The sequence below is a fragment of the Indicator indicator genome, chromosome 5 (assembly GCF_027791375.1).
Source record: "Indicator indicator isolate 239-I01 chromosome 5, UM_Iind_1.1, whole genome shotgun sequence".
NCBI lineage: Eukaryota > Metazoa > Chordata > Aves > Piciformes > Indicatoridae > Indicator > Indicator indicator.
Window position 1 is genome coordinate 24904763 of NC_072014.1, and position 25392 is coordinate 24930154.

General features: G+C 38.4%; 1 protein-coding gene across 1 annotated transcript in view; it reads left to right on the forward strand.

Annotated features, from left to right (window-relative positions):
- RBMS1 (RNA binding motif single stranded interacting protein 1) overlaps positions 1-25392 on the forward strand; it is a 142149-nt gene that overhangs the window by 60950 nt on the left and 55807 nt on the right. The window contains exon 2 of the mRNA XM_054381449.1: positions 16540-16715. Within this exon, the coding sequence (XP_054237424.1) occupies positions 16540-16715 (176 nt within the window). The remainder of the gene's footprint in view (positions 1-16539; positions 16716-25392) is intronic.

Consider the following 25392-nt stretch of genomic DNA (forward strand, 5'->3'; position numbering starts at 1 on the left):
GAGATTATTAGTGTTAAACATCCAATGGATGGATTGATTGATAAGATCCAAAGGTAGGATTATTGCTAAGAAACATGGATGGAGCTGGAATGTTTTATTAATTAGCCTTGAAATTGCCCACAATGTAGGGCAAACCTGAAAGCAGTTGTCCAGGACTGTAGTTGTGCAAGAAGTAGAGGCAAGTGATTGATTTCTCTTTATCTGGGCAGATTCCCTTTCACTGCAGTGTTTTAAAATGAATTATGAGTTCCAAGTGCATGTATAAAAAGTATTTTCCTTTATCTATAACTTCAGAGGTATGATTCCTCAGCCAAATTCTTCTAGCAAGATCAAGAGCATGGCTAATAAAGCTTTGGAGAAGTTGGGCTCTGTGCCCAAACGGACTGGTTTATTCTTGACCTATGTTTGGTGTTCATCTCTAGCTATACACAGCACCAGACATGACTCAATTGAAATGTCCCTTCCTTTTCCAGAGATGGAAGCTCTCTTACACAGGTGCTACAGTTGTGTGTACCAGCTGTGTTCGTGCATGGTGTACTGACTGCACAGTATTCTAAATGCATTGGTGACTGCTGTAAGCACTACTTTTATCACTTTTGTGCTTTTAGCTATAACAAGTCATACATCCAAGTTAGACGATTGTCTAAGCTGCCAGGGTCAGTTCATCTTGGCATTCAAATTCCTCATATGTTTCAAGTGTTGTATTAGCAGTACATCTGGAAGCTTTCCTATGTGTTACCTAATTCTTGTATTTTTTCATTCTAGAATTACCAATGATTTGTAGTGTCTATGAAAACGATTAATTGTGCAGTCAGACATTCACCCCAGCAGCTATTTGGAGAGGTGCTTCCTTTGACTTTTAAGATGGAATGGCATCTTGTGTTTGCTCAGCATGCTGTTGCTAAACATTTTTAACATACACTTTGAACTTGACTTCAGAACTAAGTTTCTAGATGTAGAAGGAATTATTAATTATCATGCGTTGTGAACTCACCAACGTTTTAGAATAAATCATATCACGTTGCTTGAGTTTGAGACATCTAAATGATATTTGTAAGCAGTTAAGCCCACCTTTCTCTAAGAATTAAAAATCTCTCAGACTGAACAACCAGCTGCATGAGTTAAAAAAGTTTATTTGTTGGTTTGGACCAAGAGTGATGTTTCAAAACTGAAGGCAAAATGTGAGGGAAATTGAGTACTGTGGAATTGAGTTAGCTGTTCTTTTAGGATTATTCAAATATAAATTGCAAATTTCAAGAAGAGCAGGAAATGATAAATAAAACAGCCATAAGTGTACATGTTTTTCTGGAAGTGCATGCCTAAGGGTTTTGGAAAAGATTGTAATTTGTAAAGAGACAATAGAATGTTTTCAGCAGTCAGAAAGCATTGAATCTAGTAAGTGATAAGCATCTACCAAAACATCGTCCTTTACAAAATGGGTTAAAAATGACTTGGGTTTGTTTCAGATAAGGGTGGAAGGAAAATCAGACCCGAAGGCCAGAGCAGCATTGCTGCATGTGGTATGTATGCAGGATTTCACCAAAGCTTTAGCGGACAGGCTTGAGCATGCTGCTTGTTGCCTTACTTGTAAGGCTTGGTTATATGTACCACAGGTATTCACTGCAGTTGTCTTAGTTTGTGTATGTAAACCCAAAGTTGGTTTAATTCTTGATAGTTTGACAGCCAAATGCTATTTTGTTATCACTTTCGTGAGTCAGCACTATGGTGAAAGAAGCAGTGTGAACCTCCTTTTTTTTTTTTTCTGCCACACTCATGGCTCTGGGGCAATGCAGATCACAGAGTGGATCGAGCTGAGACTCACAGGGCTGGCAACTGTCTCCATCACACTTTGGTCTTAGCCAAACCGAGGCAAAGGTTGGCTTAGAAGCTATGCTGCTAATAGCACCAGAAAAGTCATCTTTGTTCTTTATTTGCCTCTGCACCAAAGAGAGCTTATCAGACTAGCAGATCTAACCACTAGTGTTAAAGCGTTTGGACTTTATGTTGTCCTTTTCCCTATCCGTATATGCTAGACCTCTCAGTGCAGTTTCTAGTTCACAACTTTATCAGGAGTTGGCTTTCCCTTATCCATAACATTTGAAAGATTTTAGCTTTCTGTGGTGTTCTTAATTGACCCTATGTCACATTCAGACCATCAAAGGTCAGTATAGATAACGTGCAACTAGACATATACTGGGAAGCTCCACTAGAAGTTGCCTACCTTTGGAAATCTTGTCCTAGTTTTTATGGATATACCTTCCGTTTTAGTCCTGCCTACCTTAGCCTTCTGAAAACCTTAAAGTTTTGAGAATTTCATCCTACTGAGGGAGTACAGATTTACTTGTTTATAAATCAAAGCAAACTACTATTTATAAAAGTAGGCTCATATGCTGGATTCCGCTATACTGATTTTAGTAAACTCCTTGCTGTATTTCAAAAAGTCCCCAGATTTGCTGTGTTCATAGTACTGTGGTGAATTGACTTCAGTGAATGAAAGGACTTCATCTCATCTGTGCATCCTTGATCACTTACATTTAGGAAAATATTTACATTTTATTTTTTTACTTTGCATAAATAGGATTAGATGTACTAATTGGTTAGATTCACTAACTACTACTTTTCAATTAAATGATTCATGCTCCTATTTGTTATGGCTTAAAATTTAAATGAACTCACCCACAGATCATCTTAAACCAGTGCTCAGCAACTTTATGCTTTAAACAGACCTCTAAAGTCAACATCTTTGGGCCATAGTGGTAGATATGCTGCCCGAACTGGCATCCATCAAACAACAAAACAGTTTTGTTAGAAATAGCCTGGATCTGTTGAGATTGATCCAAGCAACCTGCCTGATCCAGGTTGAATGGGATTAAATAGTATTTGTACCATACTAACCATTGTGTTCTAGAGTTTCCTAGTCCCTATTTTCTGAAAAGGTGCTTTGAAAGTGATGTTTCCATTAAGTATGCTGGTAATGAAACAAGTGAGATATCTCTGTCTATCTACCTATGTATCTATCTATCTATCCAAAAGAAATGCTCTTTTTCTATTCTTGTGAATAAAAATTGTGTAGCTGGAGAGAGAAAAAGATGTTGGAAGGTATAATCACTGAGTGCAGTGAGATGCAAAAAGGTGTACTAACTGGAAATGTGAGAAGAGAAAAGCTTGCCTCTGACTTCTGTGAAGCTAAAGAAAGATACAGTTTCAGGGTAGGGATTTGGAGATGTCTGAACCCCAAAATTACTACTTTTTGGACTTCTCTAGTACATAGTTTCAAGAACGAAGGTCATAAAAGCTTGTGTAAGGGAGAAGTATAAAGTCAATGATAGTGTCTCAGTGTTCAAACAACTCGTGGTTTTATTTCAAGATTTGAGTAGATGAGGTACACAAATCTAAAAGAACATAGCTGTAATTGCTTTATGTGTGTATAGTCACACTCACACCTTTTAAGGGCAAAGGGTCAGGGTGGTGATAAATCAGAGAAACAGGCATAGTTTCTTGCTGCTTGTCAAGCTACATTTTGTGCTGCTAGTCTTTCCTGATGAGCTGGGGCCATCTTATGTTGTCTGTCCTGTCTTAGCAGTGTTTTCTGTAATAACAGCAGCCACGGAATAAGTGTTGTTTGTTTTCTGTCTGAATTGTTTGTCGACCAGATGATCTTTTCTTGATTGTCTTTCCCAGGAGTTAAACATAGCTGCTTTCTCCATGCTTAAACTGACTGTAATTTGTTCTGTGCTGCCTGTGCACGGGTAAATCTGAGTGTTACACAGGAGAAAGTTGTGCAAATCATTCCTGGTGTGACTGACAACTCCTTTTTTCCTGAAAAGCAGAGGTTGTCTTGCATGTGAGTCCTATGCAACTGTAGAAAATGGACCTTTTATGCCACTTATGCTGAATATTAAGCAAACATTTGGACAAAAATGTTGAGCATGGTGGGCTTTAGTGTGGCTGCAAAACAGTTCAAGATAATCTCTGAGAAATATCTTAAAGTTGATTGGCATCCACTGGCCCCAAAAATTTAGAAACAGTTGTCCTTGACATTAGCATTGGTTCTTCCTGCATGCAGCTCTTTCTCAGCTCTTGCTTTGCATCCCTTTTGCTGCATATAAAAAGCATTGCTGTATTCATCACCCTCCACGAGAATGTGTCCAGCAGCTTGTCCATCTCAAAGTTCTTAGCACACATGTAACTGTACTGACAGTCGCTTTAATGAAACTCTTTAGTAAGTGCTGCTGCCACATCACACCCATGCTGTGGGCAGTGCAGCCAGGCACCCACAGCAGGATTTGCAGGGGGTTTGCAATGCTCCCTTCCTGGATGGGAAATGATGCAAGAGGGAAATACTTTAAAAGCAACGAATTTCAATCCTAGCTCTTTTCTAACGAGGTTTCAGCTTCTACATTTTATTTTAGGAAGCCATGTAGGTCCCCAGAGTAATTTAAAAGACTTTGGGAATTTCATTTGCAGTCTCATAGGTGCTGTGCTTAGTCTCATTAAAATCCAAAGAAAATTAGCATATGTGTTGCACCACACACACCAAGCAGAGTTTGCTCTACTGATACTCCATAGAAAAGCCCTATGTTGAAAAGTTCTGCCAGTATTAGACACTTTGTGTCTTCTGGTCTGTCAGTTTTGTACATGTTGAAATGCGTAAAGCTCTTGAACGGATTTTCCGCCTGTGTAAATGAATGTAGAGCCTCTGGGTAACAGTGGAACTAGACAGATGTGTGCAAGGATAGGAAAAGGACAACTCCTTACATAATGAGTTTGATTATTTACAAAGTTACTACTGATCTCTTGTTGAACTCAACTACTTTCCTAGTTTAATACTTGCCAGTGTGTGTTCAGTTTGGTATTTTTGCCATGCAGGAGATTCGTAGTTATGGAGATGTGGTCACCCTGCTGTAAAGAATTGGAAGTGTAGGCCATATATATATGTTTGGGTTTTTTTTTAATATAAAACATATATTTGTGTATGTGTATACCACTTGGAGCATTATCTCAGCCATGGGTTCCTTGTACATCAGAGTACCATGACAAATATAGCACAAATGCTAAATTTCTGCTGGAATTTAGTTAGTTGTCAGTTCCGCCTGCACTGTAATTAGGAGGGTACCTTACGGCTTCCATTTTCATGACTGCAGTGTATAGAAGGCAAGGGGGTACAAAAGCCTGAAGTTATTTAATCTGCATTGTTTGTGTTTATGAATTGGGTATGTGCTTTCCTAGTTATACCTGAGGCTTGCTTTAATGCTTTACAAGTAATGTTGTGTATATACTGTTCCAATGTGTTGATTGTAATCAAATGGTATCTGCTGCATCTTATAATATTGCAGAGTACAAGAACCAAAAGGATGCTTTTTGAAATTCTAGAAGTGAGTAACAGAAAGATGAGAGGAACTTTCAGCCCAGCACAGATCATGCTGACTTCACTTCTATGACAGATGCTTTAAAGGACTATGGAAATACTTGCAGTGGAATTAGTAGGAAGGACAGTGTTACTTGGAATATGTTTTCCTGTTGACCGGCTCCTGGAGGAGTCATTGATTCCCATGGAAAGTGATGTAAGACGCCACGATTCTGAGGTTGGCTTAGCTGTAACTTGGCATAAGCATATAACAAACTGCTGAGCAGTGGAATTGGACCTTCTTGGTATCAGTGTTAAAATAACTTCTGTGTTGTACTTGTGCAGTATATCTATACAGGCTTGTTCTTTGCTGATACCTATACAGTAATTAGACCTGGAGACACAGAAATGAATTAGACAACTAGAAAAGGAAAATCATTTGCAAACGAAGTAGGAAGGATAAAATACCTAAACTGATCTCTACTTTAAAGCATAAATTGTGCAGCTCAAAAGAGCCTGCTTATGGGGTCATCTGGATCCAGTCTTGATGAAGGAAGTCTTACAAATCTGGCTTTTTCCACACATTTTTTTTCTGACATACTGCCCTTCCTCCAGCTGGAGATACTGGAGTTACTGGCTGCAGTGAAATGGGCGTAGTCTGTCAGAGGAAGATTAAGATTTAGGAATGTAGAAGAAAGGGCCAGAGCTAACTGCCTGCATTGTCCCATCTACGCTGTCAAAGAATGCAGCAGGAGAAGCAGGAATAGGGTGGGGTATACTGCACTGGGCTACATATTAAATACTGGTGTGACAGAAAGCTTGTTTTCCCAGAATCCCCATACATTCTCATCTTTAAAATAGAAAGATGCACAGTAACAATGCTGCTGCTCTGCTGGGTGTAGTGTACTGCCCAGAACAAACCAGTAATCCTAGACAAAGGGATTTTGATGGTAATTGAGTCCCTCATACATGGTCGGGCACAAGTTCTTCAATTTATTTTTTAACTTGAATAAACATAAAATGACATAGCAGATCCTATGTCAGCCAAAAGAGCCATCTGTGGTCTAACCCTGTGACAAACAGTATAGCAATAATTCCAATGCCACCAACAGCGTGGAGTTTGCCAAAAAAGCAGATGCTTCTTTTGACATGCATCTTCAATGTGGTGCTGTTTCTATCCTGTAATTGCTGTCATTGGAGAGGGGATAGGACAGCCAGATGAGCAGAATGATGAAATTGTAGTTTCGGCAGAAAAACCCAAGAGTTCGGAAAATAATAACAGAAATTAAAAATAAAAAAATTAAAAAGAAATGGCACTTTTTTTTTTAACAAAAAGCTGAAATAAAACCCTGCAGAATTCTCCTATGTGCTTCATGAAATGTGTGACATTTTAAAAATAAGAGACAATACTTGTAAGAACTTATTAGAAATCTAATTAGTCTAATACAGTATGGAAGAACTGTAAATAATACTTCAGAAACTTTTTTGCAGAGTTTTTAACTCTTAAAAAGAGAAGCATTTCCTTCTCTTTTATTTTTAAAGAACTAAGATTTGACCAAACATACGTTTTTAATGCTCTGCCGGTCTTTGTAGCACAGCTATGCAAGCAGTTCTCTGAATAATCCAAGGTATCTACATCTCTGTACTGTGCTATTTTTTAACGTGAGTCTTAGACTCAGCAGCAACAGCTGTATGAGGTATAAAGACTTAGCTGCACTAACCAACAAATACAATGGTGTTTGGCATTCTTTATTCTTAAGAAAAGAATGGCCTCACGAATATTGCACATACTTACGCCCCCAAAAATACACATTTTAACATGTCATAGATAGAAGTGCTTCAAATATTGTCTATGTCCCCATTTGGCATTGTTGGCATTGGAAGCAAAAGTTCACAACAGGAAGTGACCAAAACGGTGAACAACAGAGTACTGAGCTGGAGATCTGCAGTCTTCTGATTGAAAAGTCTGCCCTTTGAACAGAAGTGATGTAGAAGTCTCTCTGCCAGAGCTTAGTTTTGCAGGGTACACTTGGAGAAACAGTTACCTGCTGTACCTGCTTTCCTGAAATGGAGACAAAAAGTAGCCAGGATGAATCCAGCTGTCTCATTTCCTATACATTTAGCTCCCACCTGGTACTACTGCTTTGGTACATTATACTATAAATGCACTAAGAGGATTATGTATTACTTATTTTCAGATCTTAGTACACTTAGTTTGAGATTCCATGAATAGGAAAAAATAATTGTCAGTTCTTCTTAGAATTTTCTATTATGATGGTTTTTAATTATTCTTTCTAAAAAAATAGATAGGAACTGTATATTATCCTAATCAGAGGGGTATTTTCTAGTTTGAGGTATTAGTATACCTTCTGATCTTCAGTCTTTTTTAGGGTAGCTTCACTTTCTAAGCAGTTGTTGAGAAGCTTCAGAAGCACCATGAATTTGAGGACTGGGGAGAAGGAGGAAGCGATGGGATTGCTGTGTTGTTTGCTCTGCTTCCTCTTTTCCCATGACAGTGCACACTGAGAAGCTGATGAGTTTATTAGCTTGTGATGCACTCCAGTCCACACCTCAATTTCTGCTACAGAGTGCCTTAGAAAGGGAACTGCTGATCTAGGCAGTATTTCCCTGTTTTGTTGATGAAACTATCACGTGGGGACAGTGCCAGAAGTGTCAGTCAAGATGTCTAGATATTTAAGCCTATAGTTCAATAATTTGTTCCAGAATGTTTCTGTGAATTGCAATTGGACTGACTGCTGTGAAATTGCCTGGGTCTTCCTCTTCCCTTTAAAAAATTTAAAAACCCCCAACCAACCAAACAAAAAATCCCTCACAAAACCCAAGGCGTATGATGGCTGACAGAGAAGTGGAAGTATTTATGGGAATTCTATATGTGCCAGCTGCAATTTGACTGGACTCCTTTTTTTCGTGCGTGTGTCCTGGGAATTCAGCAGCTTTCATGAAGCAGAACAATTGTCTGAATACTTGTTCTTTTCCTTGAATTTTTTTCATCTGTTTTGGGCTGACACCTACAGAGTTGTAAAATTATAGTAGTGAGCAGGAGTTTCCTGTTTAATGAATGCTTAAAGCAGAGTCCTGTATACAGTGAGAAGGGACCACTGACCTAGTTTAAAGATCTCTGGGCATCTTAATACTGTGAGCACCAAAATAGTTATGAGAGGCATATATATGCAGATTCTACATTTCTGCACTTTCCATCTTAAACCTTATAGCTGCTACCTTCAGTGCTATAAGAAACCTTCTATGTGCTTATCACTGGTGTTTTAAGGATGCCACTGGAAATGTGGCCCAGGCCAATATGCAGGACTTCCCTGCTAGCCTATGAACCAGTGCGACCCCTCTACCATCACACAACCTGAGAAATTAAAATCTGAGTCATTTTTTTCACTTGGAGTCTCTAAGTACTGTCTTCTGAGCTGCTGTTGCCATTGACCGTCCCTGGTATAGTCTTACCCACTGCATGACACAGGAGTTTGTGAGTTAATTGCTGTTACAGTTGAAGTATTTATCCTACCAATAGTATCTTGGATGTTTCTTGCTGTGGAGAACATAGTAAGATTTTATACCCTGCTATTAATATGTACCAAGTAATGTGTAATACAAAGGAGGGATTATTATTTGTATTCAGTATTATGTGCTGGACTTGCTACCTTTCAGAGGGTTGCATAAACACATTAGTATATGAGTTTAGCCTCTCTGAAAATCAATGTGTTTTCTTCTAGTGGTAATTTGAATCCTCAGGCTGGAACAAAAACTTTAACACGGCTTAGGGGTTTTGATACTGTTTTCTCTCTGGATCCCGGGCAAAAGCTCAGGACATAGTTGTTATGGTCAAGAAGGAAGTTAGCAGTGGATACTTTTGTATCTATTGGTCAATGAAGGACTAACTACAAAAACATGAATGTGCCTTTTTGTATGGTAGATCTTAGTACCAAGCTCTTTTCAGGTACTTAAGCATTTTCACTTTCGTTTTATGTTCTTTTAATGTGGACTAGCTGCAGCCTGCTTAAACTTAAATATTGTGTTTTAGATGTGGTTATGATTCTGTCATGGCCAGGACATGCTACCGATTTATTATGTTAGGGGATTGTCCTGGGAATCCAAGTGTAGAACTGGGAGAAAAGAGAATGCTGTGATTCATGATGAGCAAGTAGAAGGGAGAAGTGTTGATAGTGTGTGCAAAGGAACAGAATATAGTTCAATTCAGCACTTGTGTCTCTTTCCCTTGAGATGGCTTTTGTGCTGTGGTATGACTAGTTCCATGTATGCAACACCTTTTTTATTTCTCTAGACTAGGGGCGTCAGTCAGTTGAATGCTTTAAAAACCCTGACAGGCAATCAAGTCAATGGAGAATGAGAGCTCCTGGGAACTTTGAAGTTTTTTCACTATCACTGAGACTTCAGAAGAGCTACGTGAACCAGAAGCAGCTTACTGCTTCCATTGCTTGCTCTGCTGTTGCAACCTCTCCTGCTGTCTCCAAGTTAGTTTTGTTTTTTTTTAATTTATTTTATTTTTAAAGTAATAATAATGAACACATACACACACTCTCCTATGCACACCCAGTCTTGGAGAAAATATCCCAGTTGGTTGCATCAGTGTCAATTTTGTTACATACCTCAGTGTGGCCAGGATTATGGTCCCACTTTCTCACTTGTCTTCGTGAAAAGGAAATATATTGGAGCTTTCTTTCATTATGAGCATAAGATTGCTCTTGCATTAAGCTTAAATAAGTATAATTTAAATAATATTTGCTACATCTCCTGTAAAAATACAGAAATGTGACATTTTATATCAAGCTGGAATGGTTTATTTCTGTATTTTCTGTTGTTAGTAAACACTGCTTTCTGGTAGGAACAAGTTTACTCCTGTTGGAAGGAGTGGTTTATACTCTCACCATGCTGAGAAAAAGGAAGCAATAGAGTTGTCAGTGGGGATAGAGCTTGGATTATAATCAGAATAGGGGTGCAATTGTTGGGAGCATCTGGGCTGTGACTAAAGGTTTATGCTAGACTTTGTCTTGGTTCATTGCTGCTAGAGCCACTGTCCATGGAGATCTTTAAAAAGAAGCTTAGAAAAGCACCTACTCAGTCCTGCATTTCTGTATTTCAAGGAAGGGCTTCTTAAGTGGCTCAGAAAATAAGGTGTATTGACTGCTTTTTTGGATTTTGTTGAAAACATTTCTTGTTCTTAAAAAGTGGTTCAAGTTAGTCAAAATGGAATGGCCATGAGGAGAAAGACAGTATAAACAAATAAAGTCAAAGTGAAATTAATTTTTTTTTTTTTACTTTTATAGATGAATGATGATATCCATCTATGGTTTTGCTTCCTTTTATTTCCTTTAAGTATGAAGAAAATTGTTATCTGCATTTAGAAAAACAGTTTGCTTAGGAATTGGCTATAACATACAGGCAAGAAAAAGCTATTTTTATCTTGCAAAGCTCCCCTTAAAACTTGTGTTAAGGAGTCAAATCTGAGGGCCTTTTTTTTTTTTTTTTTTTTTTTTTTTCCCTTTCATCAGTGTTTGTTTTATTTGATTTTCAGCTGTAGCATTTTGGGCATAGTTCTTCCATGCCAAGATATGGAAAGTTTTTAAGAGTTTTCTGGGAGAAACCCAGAGCTGTATCTCCTGATGCTCCTGGGCTGTCTGTGGTATTTCATAATAAAGAGTCTGCTTCATGCCAGCTTCCACCCACAGGGTCCTTCCTCTTCCCAGCACCTAGTTGTATCCAAAGGAAGGGTGGAATAGGCTTGGATCCTGGGTGAACGATCACGAGACATGATATCTGAGGTTTCACTCTTATACAGTAAACCCTCCCTTGCGGGATAGTTCTGTTGACTCTTGCAGTGTCACTGTGAGACCATGTTCTTTAGCTGGGCAAAGAGAAATCAAAGTTGGTGGTTTAAAGGAGGAAAAGGGGGCATGTCTTGGGGTTTTTACTTTCTAAGGAAATTTGCAACAAGAGTCTGGAGGACTCGCCTTCTGAGATGCTCTCTACAGTTTACACTGGTATCATCCTGAAAATACTTAGAAAGTATCTGCCTTGTTGAATCTTCTTTTAAGTGCTGGCAGAGTGAAGAACAGTAGTCAGAGAACCTCCCTGAAGGCAGGAGATGTGAATACAGCAGCAGTGGATCTGTGTATTTCTACTGGCTGACTCAAGTCCATTGTGTAATGGACTTGAAGAGGCTTCCAGTAATTTTTATTTGCCATAACATTTCAGACATGATTGTGGAAACCATGAAATACAATTGTGCAGGACACTCAAAATAGCATCTTCACTACCGGCATCAGTTTGCAGGCTCAGTTAAGGTGCTCAAAGTTTAATATTTACGTATCTAAGGGAAGATGATAAAGCAACTGTCTTAATCAGTGAGCAGTCATTTCTATTAAACATTTAGAGTTCTTTCTGTTCAGGACATGGTTTTGTTTCAAACAACCTCTTATTTCCCAAGTCGTGCATTAAATAAGGCAGTGTTTTGCTTCACCAGATGCATCCTCTTCTATTTTCCCGAGCCCTTGCTCTCTTTGTACATGTAAAGCTTTGTGATAAGTAGTTTAATAAATAAATAAATCAAACCCAATTTAATCCAAATATCTTCCAGATTCATGCAATTTAATATTTTCCATCACTGTCACACACATCAACAAAAATGTAATTTTTATATCAGTGCCAGTTACTGACAGTGCTGTTTCAAAAGGCCATTTAGTGAAACAAGGGAGGTTAGGCAAAGTCAGGCAGGGTAAGCAGGTGTTTGAAGCATAGTCACCTGAGGAAAGCTAGGCAAACACCAATGACAAGATTTTGAAACTGTGACAAGATTCAAGTAGCAATTCCGGCTAAATCAGATAGTTAATGTATGCTGTAATTTATAGTTTGAATTTAGAGTAGATGTGTGAGAACTAGCTCTGTTGTTAAAAGTCATGGTAGTTTTCCCATCAGGAATTTTAACTTGAGTGAAGGAACTCATAATTAAACACTAGCATATTATATAACTTCATAGACACTTAAGTGAATTGCTACTATAGTAGTCACCCTCTGTTATGGGAGAATTGTTATCCAAGTTATCTTATGCTTGTTGGAGTTTCCTTGGACTTTTGTAGTGTGAAGGCAGCAGGGATCAGTTATCTCTCAATGCCCAGGTCAAAGGAATTTCTTAAGGCTGTTTTGTTCTCTTTTGGTGTCTGTTTTTTTGTTTGTTTGGGGTTTTTTTGTGTGTGTGACAAACAAAATTCTCTGTCCTGTTGGCAAAGAGATACTTCTCCTCCTTGGCTGGCAAAATCCTGCTCTCACTGATTTCCAGTCCTTAAACAGAGTGGTTTGTAAGACAGACAGGTATGGTTCATATGAAGATAAGTATATTCTCCAGTCATTTTTCAGTACTTGTGATTGTTCTTATTTGGATTTTATACTGAGATGAAAACATAGGAAGGCAGTTTTAGTAGGTTTAAGGCATTCCACGGGGACTCTTCCATCACTGGGCTTTTCCTAATGAGTATCTGTGGTTTTCCCACAGCTGTGGTCAGGCTGTGGAGGGCTGGAAGAAAGGTCCTTCAGAGATCAGGTGAGAGTGCTGAAAGCTCCTCACAGCTGGTTCCAGAATGGGATGGTGTGATCATACAGTGTATGGGATGATTATTCTGTCACTGGCCTTTTTTTCTTGGAAGAGGACAGGAAGGAAACTGCTGTGGAGAAAGAACGATTTCTAATTACCTTTGGAAGGGGAGTCTAAGGAGGAAATGGCAAACCAGTATGACCGTGATAATTCTTGTGAACAGGAATATTATCACAAGAAGTACAGGACTGCTACTTAGATTTATTCCTCCTTTACTTGCCTTCAGTGTTTCAAGATACAATGATTAAAAAGAAAAATTAATGAATGTGGTTTTATGTATGTTATGTTATTGCAAACTGTCACAAAGTCCAGATGCTACAATCTTAAGAACAGCTTTTGATGAGAATTTTCAGCAAACTACAGTTTGTAAACCAAAACTTTTCAAAATTGATTTCAGTTTTTATAAAATCTTTCAGTTAATGTTCATGAAAGCTGTTTCTAAACAAACAACCCCAAACCTTGGCCAGATTTCCACTGCAGAACGTCTTGCCAGCAAGCACTGTATTAGCCAGGGGTGTGGAAAAAAGTCATACATCCTCGCTGACATCAATATGTTGGCAAAACTCCAGGTGTGGATGCAGCTGTGCCGGCAGAAGGGAACTTTTATCAGCTTAGCTGATGTCGTTTGGGGAGGTGATGCAACTGTGCTAGCAGAAAAACTCTTCTGTTGGCGTGCAGTGTTAGCGTAGGAGGCTCCGCCAGCACAGCTACAGCAGGGAGGCTCTGCGCTGCTGCTGAGCCTTCTGCGACAACTGCAGCTGTGAAAGAAAAGCCTCTTTGAACAAAAGAAGGACCTCTCTAATTTAGTTTTTACAAGTAGTTGTCAATGAGGAACAGAACAGAAAGAGTGATTCAGATTTTAAAATTAAGTTTTAATGTAAAAAATGTGTTTTAAGTTGTATGGCTTGAAGATGTCACTGGCCCTTCAGTGGTTGTCTATGTGTCATTGGGTTGCAGGGTTTGAGAGCTGTAGTACGCCTAGCATCTGTGTTTTGTAAAGCCTTTAAGGCTGGTAAAGGTATGAGTTTTGGTGGAAGCAATGAAAAACCTTCTGTCTGTAAACTTTAGAAGACAAGTGTAATCACATTTACATTCCCATCATATTTGGATGTGACTGCTAGCACTAGAGCATCTTCATGTTTAAATGTCTCAGGATGGAGTGTTTATGTTGTACAGGAGGACAGTTAGGATTGCTGCTTTTTACACACACACCCCACATACACACACACGCGCGTTTTCCTCTCCTGCGTTTGGCCAGCTGCTGACAACGTTTTACAAAACTCCAGTTCTTCGTAACATAGAAAAACAAAGATTTTTAAGGGAAAAACACTGAAAAAGGTAAATGTCCAAAGATACTGAAACCAGAATAGAGGCTCTTGGTCTGCAACAGTAATGACCAGTTAAGGTGAAGACTGGTACGCGTGTTTGACTTCTATGGCAGCAGTATGTGCACGCATGGGGGAAGTGCGTGTTTCTAAACCTTGAACAGAGCAGTTGTGCATTTGATCACTGTGTCAGAACTCCACAGAAGGTTTTTTTGAAGAGAATAGCACTGTGCCAGAATAAGTTTGTTCAGTTTGTTATGAAAATGTTTTGAAACCAGTTGCTCCATCTTTCTGCATTGCTTGTAACCCTAAAAATAATTGCCTGGCATTACTGGAAGCTGAATGGTCTGAAAGCCTATCTTGCGCTGTTATAGTTAAAATCTGTCAATGTTTCCATTACAGACTTGGAGGGAGGGTTTAATCTTTTTCCCATTTTTAAATCATGTCTGGAAGAAATTCTAAATGAGCACTTGAACTCCAAGTGTAAAACTTTTGGAAGAAATGTGATGTTTCTGAAAGTCTTTACTTAAAAATAAGCCAAACCTCCTCCAACCCTATGGCAATGAAATACTGATCTTTAGTTTTTAAATGTTAAAGGGTCAGGAATATATTTAATTTGTTTTGGCAATTTTCAGTTCAATTAAATTAGGCAACAACAATGTTTCTACATAACAATTTTTTATTTTCTAGTGAGCGTTGCAGTTTGTTGTTCCAGGCTATTATTGCTGCATAATAAGCTTTGCAATATGCCAAACTGAAACATTTCAAAACCTTCTTAGGGAAATGCAAAAAAGAAACATGTAATTATCATAAAATATCTTGATACAAGGCATGCCTTTGTACTTTTATCCCACTCACAATTTCATTCCAATTTCCTGATGTTATCTCCAAAATAGTTTCACTTTTCTTGTATATTAAGCCCATAGTTTCATGGATGCTTTAAAATGAAGTAAACTGCAATACCCTCTCTGCTTACATATTCCTGTCTCCTGCCTTGTGACAGCCAAAGCTGTTGTGTAGCACAAACCCACATGTGGTAAACTAGATAAAAAAATGTTGGTTTGGTTCAGGCTGTGGCTACACAACTTTCTGTACTAGTCCAAAGAAGAGGATGGCATCAGGGTGGGAACAAGTGAGTCTACGCTGACGTCTCACTTCATATTCCACTGTATTTTTCCTAACGCTCCCTACTATGCCTTTCCTCTGCAGTTCATGGGACAGTTCTTTACTACGGGCTTCTTGACCTGTGAAATCTCAGGCCTCCACAGGGGCAGCGTGCAGCCAGGTTTTTTAGTCAGTGAAAACCCTGTAGTCATAAGGCTTTTACTGACAGCTTTAGTTCTTTAATCTGTTTGTTGAAGTTTTCCTCTCACAACACCACAGATGTGTTCATGATACTTTGGTACTGTGTCCTGCTATACTGTTGTTCATGTAAATGATTGAGACTGTAGTATTGCAGATTCTCTAGGAGATTTTTATGTTCCATTTGGGTCTATTTGAAGAACAATAGCCGTATCTTGAAAACTGGGTAGCAAGTGCTCATGGACTTACCTTATTTTGAAACTTCATTTTTTTGCATTATACAGAATATATTTCTTGACACGCTTGAAATGATCCACAAATACTGAGATCAATGGTGATATGAAAGTTCTGCCAAAGTGTACAGTTAATTTAAACTCTGGTCCTTAAGCTGTCTGTACTCCCTCTCCATCTTTATAAAGACAGCAGCAATATTGTATGGATTACTACAAGTCAGAAGGAAATAAAAAAAAGCTTCTAATTAATTTTGTATTTTTGGATAAATCAAGGGAATAGCATAGTCTTTGTGTCTGCCACAATAATTCCTTTATGGCACAAAACAGTGACAGTAACGTAAACTTAGTTTATACCTGCTGGAACCTGGAGGAACAATATATCTTTCTTAATTTTCACATCAGATGCCACAACAAAGTGTGATAAAATCCCATGAATGATATTCAGTAGAGGTTACGTATAATTTGAGCATGTGTCATGCACTGAGGATGCTTCAGATGGTGGTTTGGTGTATTAGAATGTGCCCATGAATCCTGTCTGAAAGATGGTGTGAAAGCAGATGTATTTAAAATACGTGAGTAATTACATACAGATGTAACACAGGGCTCCAAATGATAAACAGGCTACGGCAGACTGAGCTAATGTGCATGCTGCAATTGCTATCTATAGTTTACTCTTATGTGCTTTCTCCTTTGCAGCAGTCCATTGTACCAGCCCACCCAATGGCTCCTCCTAGTCCCAGCACCACCAGCAGTAATAACAACAGTAGTAGCAGCAGCAACTCAGGATGGGATCAATTAAGTAAAACAAATCTTTACATTAGAGCACTGCCTCCAAACACCACTGATCAGGACCTGGTAAAGTTATGCCAACCGTAAGTACTATGCTTAAATATAAATTACAATAACATACCTTAAAAGCTTGTAGTAGGTATATGAAATGAATGTTTGGATTATAAGTGAAGAAAAACAGATTTGTAAATAAAAGTCCTCATACTGTAGTACAATGGCAAGTTTCAGCTTCCCTGAGAGTCAGGAGGAAAGTGATCTTTGGCACTTTGGAGCAGCAAAGAAAGTTGAAATATTGTGGTGCACAGAAGCAGCTTATTGCTTTTGTAAAAACTATGATCATCCATACTGCTGCTTGATGCTGCTGAAATCACAGATAAATGAAAATTATCACCAGAATGTGAAACTTGCTATTAAGAATCTACAATGAAGGGTCTCCTCTCTTCCTTACTAAGTTAATCTGTTGATACAAACTCCTCAAGTAATTGTTCTGCATCACTGTAAACTACAGTGTGCATTTGAATGCTTATCCTAGTTTCAGACTAATTTATGTTTTCTGTACATTATTGTGCAATTGCATTTATGATGAGAAATAGTTGATCCACTAAGAATCCTCTCAAGAATTCCAAGTAGACTTGACTTAGCAGAAGGTTTTCAGGCAGTACATTTTTTTTGCAGACAGTAACAGTTTTTTTGCTTGTGTGAGTTTTTCAATTTTAACAGCAGTGCATGCATTTCAGTTACTTTCAAATGGGAGTCAGATGTCAAGAGACTGTGCAATTATATTGTTTACATGTATAAATGTATATAGCCTTTCTTAAATATTTGACTGAATTTTTAAAAATCCTTAGTACTTCTGGAATTCATAGTGCACTTCCTGGATTATTTTGAAATCAAAAATACTCAGCTAAATTTTTCTATATTCTACCCGTAAGCAAACAGACAAATCTCTCTTGAATGAGTAGGGAAACATTGGGATTTGTATACACCACTACTGTCTGAGACTCTAAATAATTTTATCTTCAATTTAGCAGAGAAGTAACTAGGAATATACAAAAATACATACTCAAGTTCATGAAATAGCTGGGAAAACCTGTATGCCTTGGAACTTAGCTTACAGGAGGTGCCTTTGTTTTTTGAATATTGCAGAAAATCTCATAACTAATTTATAGAGATTTTTTTTTCTCTCCTTTTTTTTTTTTTAAACAAGGCTTGGACTTTCTGGGTAGTAGTCACTTATCAGTCATCTTAATATTCTAATAAAACCAGCTTACTCTCAGGTCTTCAAAGGAAAAAAATACCCACTTGGTTATTTTTCCAACAGCAGATGAAATCCATGTGCTTTACAGAAAAGAGAAAATATTATCAATCTGTGAAAACATAATTGATAAATTAAACATTTTTTTTGAGCTTCCCATGTGACAGTGATCTCATCACTTGAATTTTAGTTGCAAATGCATGTTTTACAGAAGTGGATTTTTCCTTCCCATTTTTGTCTTTTGAACTGGTGCAGAAACATTGGCCTGTGCACTCATGTTATGTTAGGACAGAGTTGTGAGGTTATTTTGCACTGGAGCCACCCAGTAACAACTATTTGTGCAGTGGTTACTATAGGTCCTTAATCTCTTTCTGAAGACATTTTGGTTTGCACAGTCTTAGATGATGTTGGTGCTTGAATGTCCTGGAAAACAATAAGCTCTGTACTTTGCTGTAACCAGTTCTTTTCCTTTTTGATAACCAAAGATTCCATTTTTTATGCTGCTGCTGTTCAATATGTAATGGTATTTGAAACAGTGTGAATTTTGCAAATGAAGAAAAGGCAAGAACTACAGCCACAAAGCTATTAAATACATTCTGTCATGAATTTGCAGACTTGAAAGGTCATGCTGTTTCTTCCTGAGAGATATTTCTCTCCTAAATGTCTTACTTGAGAGGAAAGGAAGCCATGTCTCAAAATTCTCCATCTCTGCTCAAGAACCAAGTCCAGAAACGTTAGACTTGGAAGATCTTCGTAAAATCTGAGTAATCTATTAAGAGCCTTAGGCTTCTCTGCCAACATAGCCCCTTATCAATTCACTTGATGCTGAAGGAAGATGGAAATTACAGCATTCTCTCATCCACTTTTTATAGACTGTGGAAAGTTTCATCTGCCTAAACTTCTAGGATGTGGAGGGTGAGATACTTTTGAAAATGAACTGTCATATTCATTGTTTCAACTGAGACAATGCAAAATAAATGGAGAATAAAATCTTGGATGAAGAAACTGCTCTTTACTTCAGATCTCTGAAATGCTTTAATTAGTTCTTTACAAATGCCTAAGATTTTACTGAGAGGTTTTAGAGTAATTTTCAGCTGTCAATAGATGACTCCTTTTCCCTTGCTGTCCTAAGAGGGTGTCCCCTGGAGTGCTTGATGCGAAGAGTGAATTAAGAGGCTGCTCTGTGTGTTGTAGAATTGATCTTGCTAGCTTGACAGTAAGCAGATTTCAGTGGAGGTACAGAGAAAAGTCACTGGGTTTTGCTTTATGTGTTGTCAAAAAAAAAAAAACCTCTGGGTTGAGGAAATAAAGGTTGAAAAGCTGTCATTGTCGCTACAAATTCCTGAAACATCCCATCTGCATAGATTTTTCCCTCTGATTATTATGGTCTTTTATCATATACACAGTACTGAAAAGTTACCTTCAGCAATGGCTGTTGTAGAAAAATACTGCTTTGAATAGATATTCCTCAGAACACAAGGGAGAAGAATCTACGGAGTTCTTATGAGGAGGTGTGGTTAAACAGTGGCTTTTAGGTGCTTTAGTCAATATGTTTGCTTTATTTCTTACACATGACTGTTAGTTGTGCTTATTTGGGCTGTGTTTTTATTTTGATTAATTATTTTTGGTGAATCACTAGAGGAACCTCTTACCAAATTACAGAAGTGTTGGGCTTGCTTTCTTGTTGCAACACAACTGTGCCATATTTACAAACACAGCTAGCAAATGTTCACCAGTTTTGTGGAAAAGTCCTTTCCTGGCAAGACTGCATTTGCCAATATACATCTCTATAAATATGCTTTCTGCCTTCATTTGATTGGTTCTTTTTAGTTTTCTGTTAGCTGAATTTTCTCCTCTTTTCCAAGATGAAAAGAGTATATTGGAATTTTGTTGTGAAGGCTTCCCCAGGAGTACAGCTATTTTCAGGCAGTAGTACTGGTGTTTGTGTGAGAAATGAACCTGCCACATTTCTGAACAGTTCATTCAAACTTGAGCCTGCTACTTCAGTTCTGCATTGGGAAAACAAATTTCTTCATGTCAGTTGTGCCAAAGGCAGAAGTGTGGGGAAGAATAAGGTATGTATTATGTTTGTCATGGGGATATCTATCCTAACATCTAACCCAGAAGGAGAGCCCAGAGTGTTGGGAGTACACCATGTGAGTCAGTCTCGGCCATAAGAGCTTTCCATCAGGTGTGTAAGGGTAGGCAAAGCAACCGATGCAATGGCTCACAGATACTGTCTTTTCTGTGGGAGGCTGGACAGGAGGAGTGATCAGCTAAACAGAAGGACAAGGCAAGAGGAAAGAAATTAGAATAAAGAGCTCATGAGCATGGTTTGGGGAAGTCTGTAGGAAGCTGCATAACTCTCCTGTACTGTGCAAACCTCTGCTATGAAGAGCTGGCTTTCCAAGGTCGCTGGAACAATGCTAGTCTTAACCATGTCTAACTGTGCTCCCTTTCCCTGGCTTGATGAGCCTCCTTCAGTTTTTGTGTTGGATTTGTGAATACGTTTTTCTTATTAAGTGACTGTTAGACAGTCATTTCTTGTAGCTTATTTAACATCTGGATCAGAGGATGCAAGATTAAATCCATTCCAGTTATTCACTGAAATTATTGAGACTGCTTAAGTGATTAGGGCTTAATGCAATTGGGTCTTAGGAGATTCAGTCATGAGTTTGTAACTTGCATTGACACATTTTCTAGGTGCTTTCCAGACTCTTACTAAGTGTTGTGCTTTGCTGCAAGTGACCTTTCTGCCCAAGCCACACTGTTCCAAAGCCTGGTGTTTTCCACTGTCTTCCTTATTATGATTTATGTGCTAGCCTGCAGCATGGCATCTCTGTAATACTGAATTTCTTCAGAGACCTCCTTTTGTGCCATTTACATTATTAAATGAGGATGATGCAGCAGACTCTTCATCTTCCTGACATGCCCCAGTCCCAGGGTGAGATTGAAGCTTTGAGGCTTAACTCAGGTCTCTCCCATTCAGTTCTGCATAAATCATCACACCAGTCCATTCTTTGGTGTGCTGTCCAGGCTGTTTGCTTGTACCATGCTTCATATACCAAGCTGTTTGCAGTCCATATGATATTTTTGGAATCTGCTTATGGTCTGGACAATTTCACTCAGATCTTCCCCCTTAAATTATCACTGTATGGTAATAATGCAGGTTTTTAGTGTTGTTACAATTAAGAAAGCAGCTGGTTTAAGGTGTAACAAAATTAGTGGTGTAATTGCCACAACAGACTGTTGTTCTGCTCCAGGATGATTGGAACACAGGAATATAACCTTGGAGTGGCTGTTTTTGTTTATGTGCATTGGGAAATCATGTATCTTGTTGAGAGAGTATTTTAAGAATTACTTCCTAAATACTCAGCGTCATGAACAGAGGCATAGGTAAAACAAATGGCAGGCTAACAGTAATTTTGAAGCATTTGATAAAGACAGGCTACACAGCTTTGTTTCCACAGCATGGAATTGTTTGGTTTTTTAATAGAACACATTTTCATTAAGTCATGTGGCAGCCATTAGCATATTAATGTTTTCATATTCTTTGCTTGCCATGTAATTGTGCCCTTTCCCAGTGCTGCCATTTCCTCTCTCCTTCAAACAGACTCAGATCTGAGAAGTGGTGAACTGGAGCTCAAACCTTTGCTGTAGTGAAATGTAAAGGAAGACTGCCTTAGTATTTGCTGTTTAATTAGAAATACAACTCCAACAGCTTTACGTTCATGATCAAATGAAGTCCACACTGAAATCCTATCTAAGGAGTTCCAGCATTGTTGTTGTTTTTCTTCATCAATAATGCCTTCTTGTAGAACATTGTTAGAGATCTGTGTGTGTTTTGGGGAAAATTGTAATTAAGAAAAAATTAAAAAGTTGCCTTCTAGAGTCCTGTCCTCTGGATGGATACACTCTCTTGAGATGCTTGAATTTAAAAGCAAAATGTAGATTTAATTGTTTCATTCCATTTTGTGATTAAGCAAATGTTTGAAATTCAAGCTCAGTATTTCGCTTAAGCTTAACAGTAATCAGCAGTTTCCCCACAGCACACCCTCTTAAAAAAACAAGCAGTCCTAATGCACCGAGGAATTCTGTCTGCGTTGTGGTCACAGATGCAGGGAACAAACGATTGCACAAGCTCCATCTCCCTCAGGAGATGAGAGTTTTGTTGCAGCATGGGGCCGGAGAAGAGGTGATCCCATGGAATTTCCTTTAGGAAGTGGGGGCGAGGGAGGAGAGGAGAGTGGAAGGAATGTTTCAGCCACAGCTGCTTGTAAAAGAAGCACTAGGAAAACAAATTGGTAAAAGTTACCACTATCAAAGATTGCTCACTAGAAAACAAAAAGCTAATTTGGTAGCATGGGGCCTGTAAAACCTGTGACTGTTTGCAAGTCCGCAGGTATTTGTTGTAGGGGAGGTGCAGCCCTTGTTCCCTATTGCAGAGCCGCGGGAAAGAAAGGTCCCGTGGCAGCTGGTGGAATGCCTTTGATCATGGTCCCAGTCCCGAGCTTCCCGATGGCAGGGGCCCGGCACAGATAGGAGGTGATAGCAGGATTTCGGAATAGACAGTAATTCATGAACATTTTGAAGGGGGGGATTGTTCCATTTCAGTGGACTACTGAAAATGTGAAGTAGTACTGATTGGGCTTTTTAGTGCATTCCATGATGTCAGAAACTATCCCTTAGAGACTGCTTAGGCAGGCAGCTCCGTAAGAAACCAGTTTAGAATTGAATCAGCTTAGAGCCCAAGTTGATTTGTGCACTAACATGCTTACGTAGTAAGCTTGCCCTTTTTCTCAGGATATCATCCAGTGTAGAAAGCAGGATCAGTATTTGCAAGCAAGTTCTTTAATGTCTAACTTATGGCAATCTTGTGAAGTCTTGACTTTGCTAAAGATTAGTTCCGCGTAACTCTGATTTCTGTAATGTTAATTCCTTGAAATGAAAAAATGAGCCATCTGATATTGACACATCCTTTCAACCTTTTTTCCCCACATTGTTGCTAAGCTGCATTTAGGGTTGAGAAACTAACACTCTCAAATTGTATGCAACCTGGATAATAAATACGTGTATTGTACCCGAAGCAGTAAAAGCAGTAGCACATACAGGTAAATGAGTTAATTCAGATTGCTGCCTCTAATGACACTTGCAGTTGAGGAACTGGGGGAGATAAATCAGAGTTTATCCTTTAAAAAAACAAAAACAAACTGCAAAATGTTAAAATTCAGTTGTTTCCCCACAACTTCTAAAATTCTACCTTGTTTTAACATAAAAAAAAAAAAAAAGGTTAGCTGCTCTGGTTCAGTTTGAGCAGTGTCTTACTCAAGCCCTAGACCAACTCCATAGAAGAGGAAGAATTAACATTTCATCCTTTAAATATGTGATCTTTGCAGACAGATGTGCAGTACCTGGCGGGGGGGGGAAATAAAGTTAATTTGAATGTTGACAATGCTATGCTACATGGACATAGAGCAAAACCACCGGTGAAAACACAAGAAGAGAGACTTTGACTTGGGGTCTGTTTTGGCACTGTTACTAGTACAACTATTTCGCTTGAATAACCTGTGTAAGTTGAGTTAATCATTAACAGAATCAATTTCTCTGGAAGAAGTATGTTCTGATTTGTACTCCTATTCTGCCCTTTCCATTTCAATGTCTTATCTTACTTGCCTTAATCTCTTATTTTCCCAGAATAGGAAAAACTTGTAATCTGTTTCTTTGCTGTCAAAAGAGAAACCCACTGAGATAAATGAAGTTGTGTATAACTTCACTTGTTTTTTGGATATTACTCATTACATTTAATTGTTAATTATGGCTATCTTAATTGAAATATGTTAGCTCCAAAAGTGTGTTATTTTTAAATGTTTACTTTTTCTGTTTGCTGCAGTTGTGTAATTTTACATCTCTTTAAAGACACGCTGTCAGTGTTTTTGCTTAAGAGAATGCTGTGGACTTAGGCCTTTACACACTATCAATCCTAATGCTGCATTTGTCTTAGATATAGCCACTAACAAGCTTTTACAAGGCTATCAAAATATCAACAATTATTCTAATTCATTAATAAGAACTTTTTCTATGTCTGAGTGAATGCAGTGGTGAAAAAAACATGTTACTAGAAGATCTGGAACCAAGATGAAAAAATCCCTGCTTCATACAGAGTAATACAGATACTGGAGAATTCTCAAATCTTTTATTTGCATACCCTAAATGTCAGAAATTAGATGATCTAAATATCGGAAAGAGAGCCAAGCTACTTATTGCTGTTTTCAAGGATTCTGCAGAACGGTAAATGAAGAGCTTGTGGAGTCTGGAGACTGACAGCATTAACTGAGCTGTAAAAGTTCAGTACATAGTTTTATTTAGCATGCACAAAAAATCACCAAGGAACTGGTGTGTTCAAAGGAAAAAAATAATAGTGTAAACTAGAAATGTTTACTTATACTATCCCTGAGATGGTGGTAAGCTTGACTCCTGTTTGTTTGCAGTGTGCTTGCAAAGGCCTGATCCTAGTAAAGCCTGGAGCACCCACAGGAGCCTGCAATGCTCCTATTGCTAGTAATGAGGTTTAAAACCACTTACTGCTCCATAGCAGGGACTTAGGACTTGTTCAATAGTGCAGACTGAACTTTTCAGCTATATAATTGCAGTGACAGATCAACTGCAAGGTCTCTGCTTCTTTCTTTCGGTGTTTTTGGTTTTTACTTCTGTTCAGCTGGTAGCTGTGCAGTACCTTAAGGCAGAAATCTCCCTGTGTTAGACTGAAATGTCTTGGCTGAGTTCTGGAGAAGCCATTTGGCAGAGAGAATAAGAGACTCTTTCCCTTCAAGGCCTGAGGATATCAGCATGGCAGGGTATCCAGTGGAGCTGACTAACAGTGTGCATTTCCTTTCCCACATTGCTCTTTGTAGTACTGTGATCTGAAAAGGAGTGTTTGTAAATCATCTGCCTTTTTAAAAAATTTTCCTCCAGAGATCCTGTATTCAACCCTCTACATTTCCCACACTTGAAGCTACTAATTTTTATTGTGACAGGCTTTGTCTTAACTTTTTTGTTAAGCCTTTTTTATTTGTTGCCAAAAGTCTATTTGCTTTATTTTGAAGATCTCAAATACTGAGAGGGAAAGTATTGCTTCACATTCCTTTTTCTCAATGACAGCCAGCAGAACTTGCATGTTGCCATACAGAGGTACAGTACTAGGAGTGAAAGACCATTAGCCAGAACTGCTGCTGAAAAAAAGTCCATCATCATACCAAGGTCCTCAGCAGGAATGTCCTTTGTATTATACAAGTTAGGATCAATTATTTTTTAACATCTTCCAAATATTCAGATCTATGACATTATAAAAATATACAATAATCTGTTCCAGTCTTCTGTGCTTCCCAAGTGAATTGCATGTTCCTTTGTTCCATGGGAAATTCTGAACTTTTCCCCACCCATTTTATTAATTGCTTATTCAATAAAATAGTTGACAATTCTTTTGAGGTCTAGAACACTCACTCTGA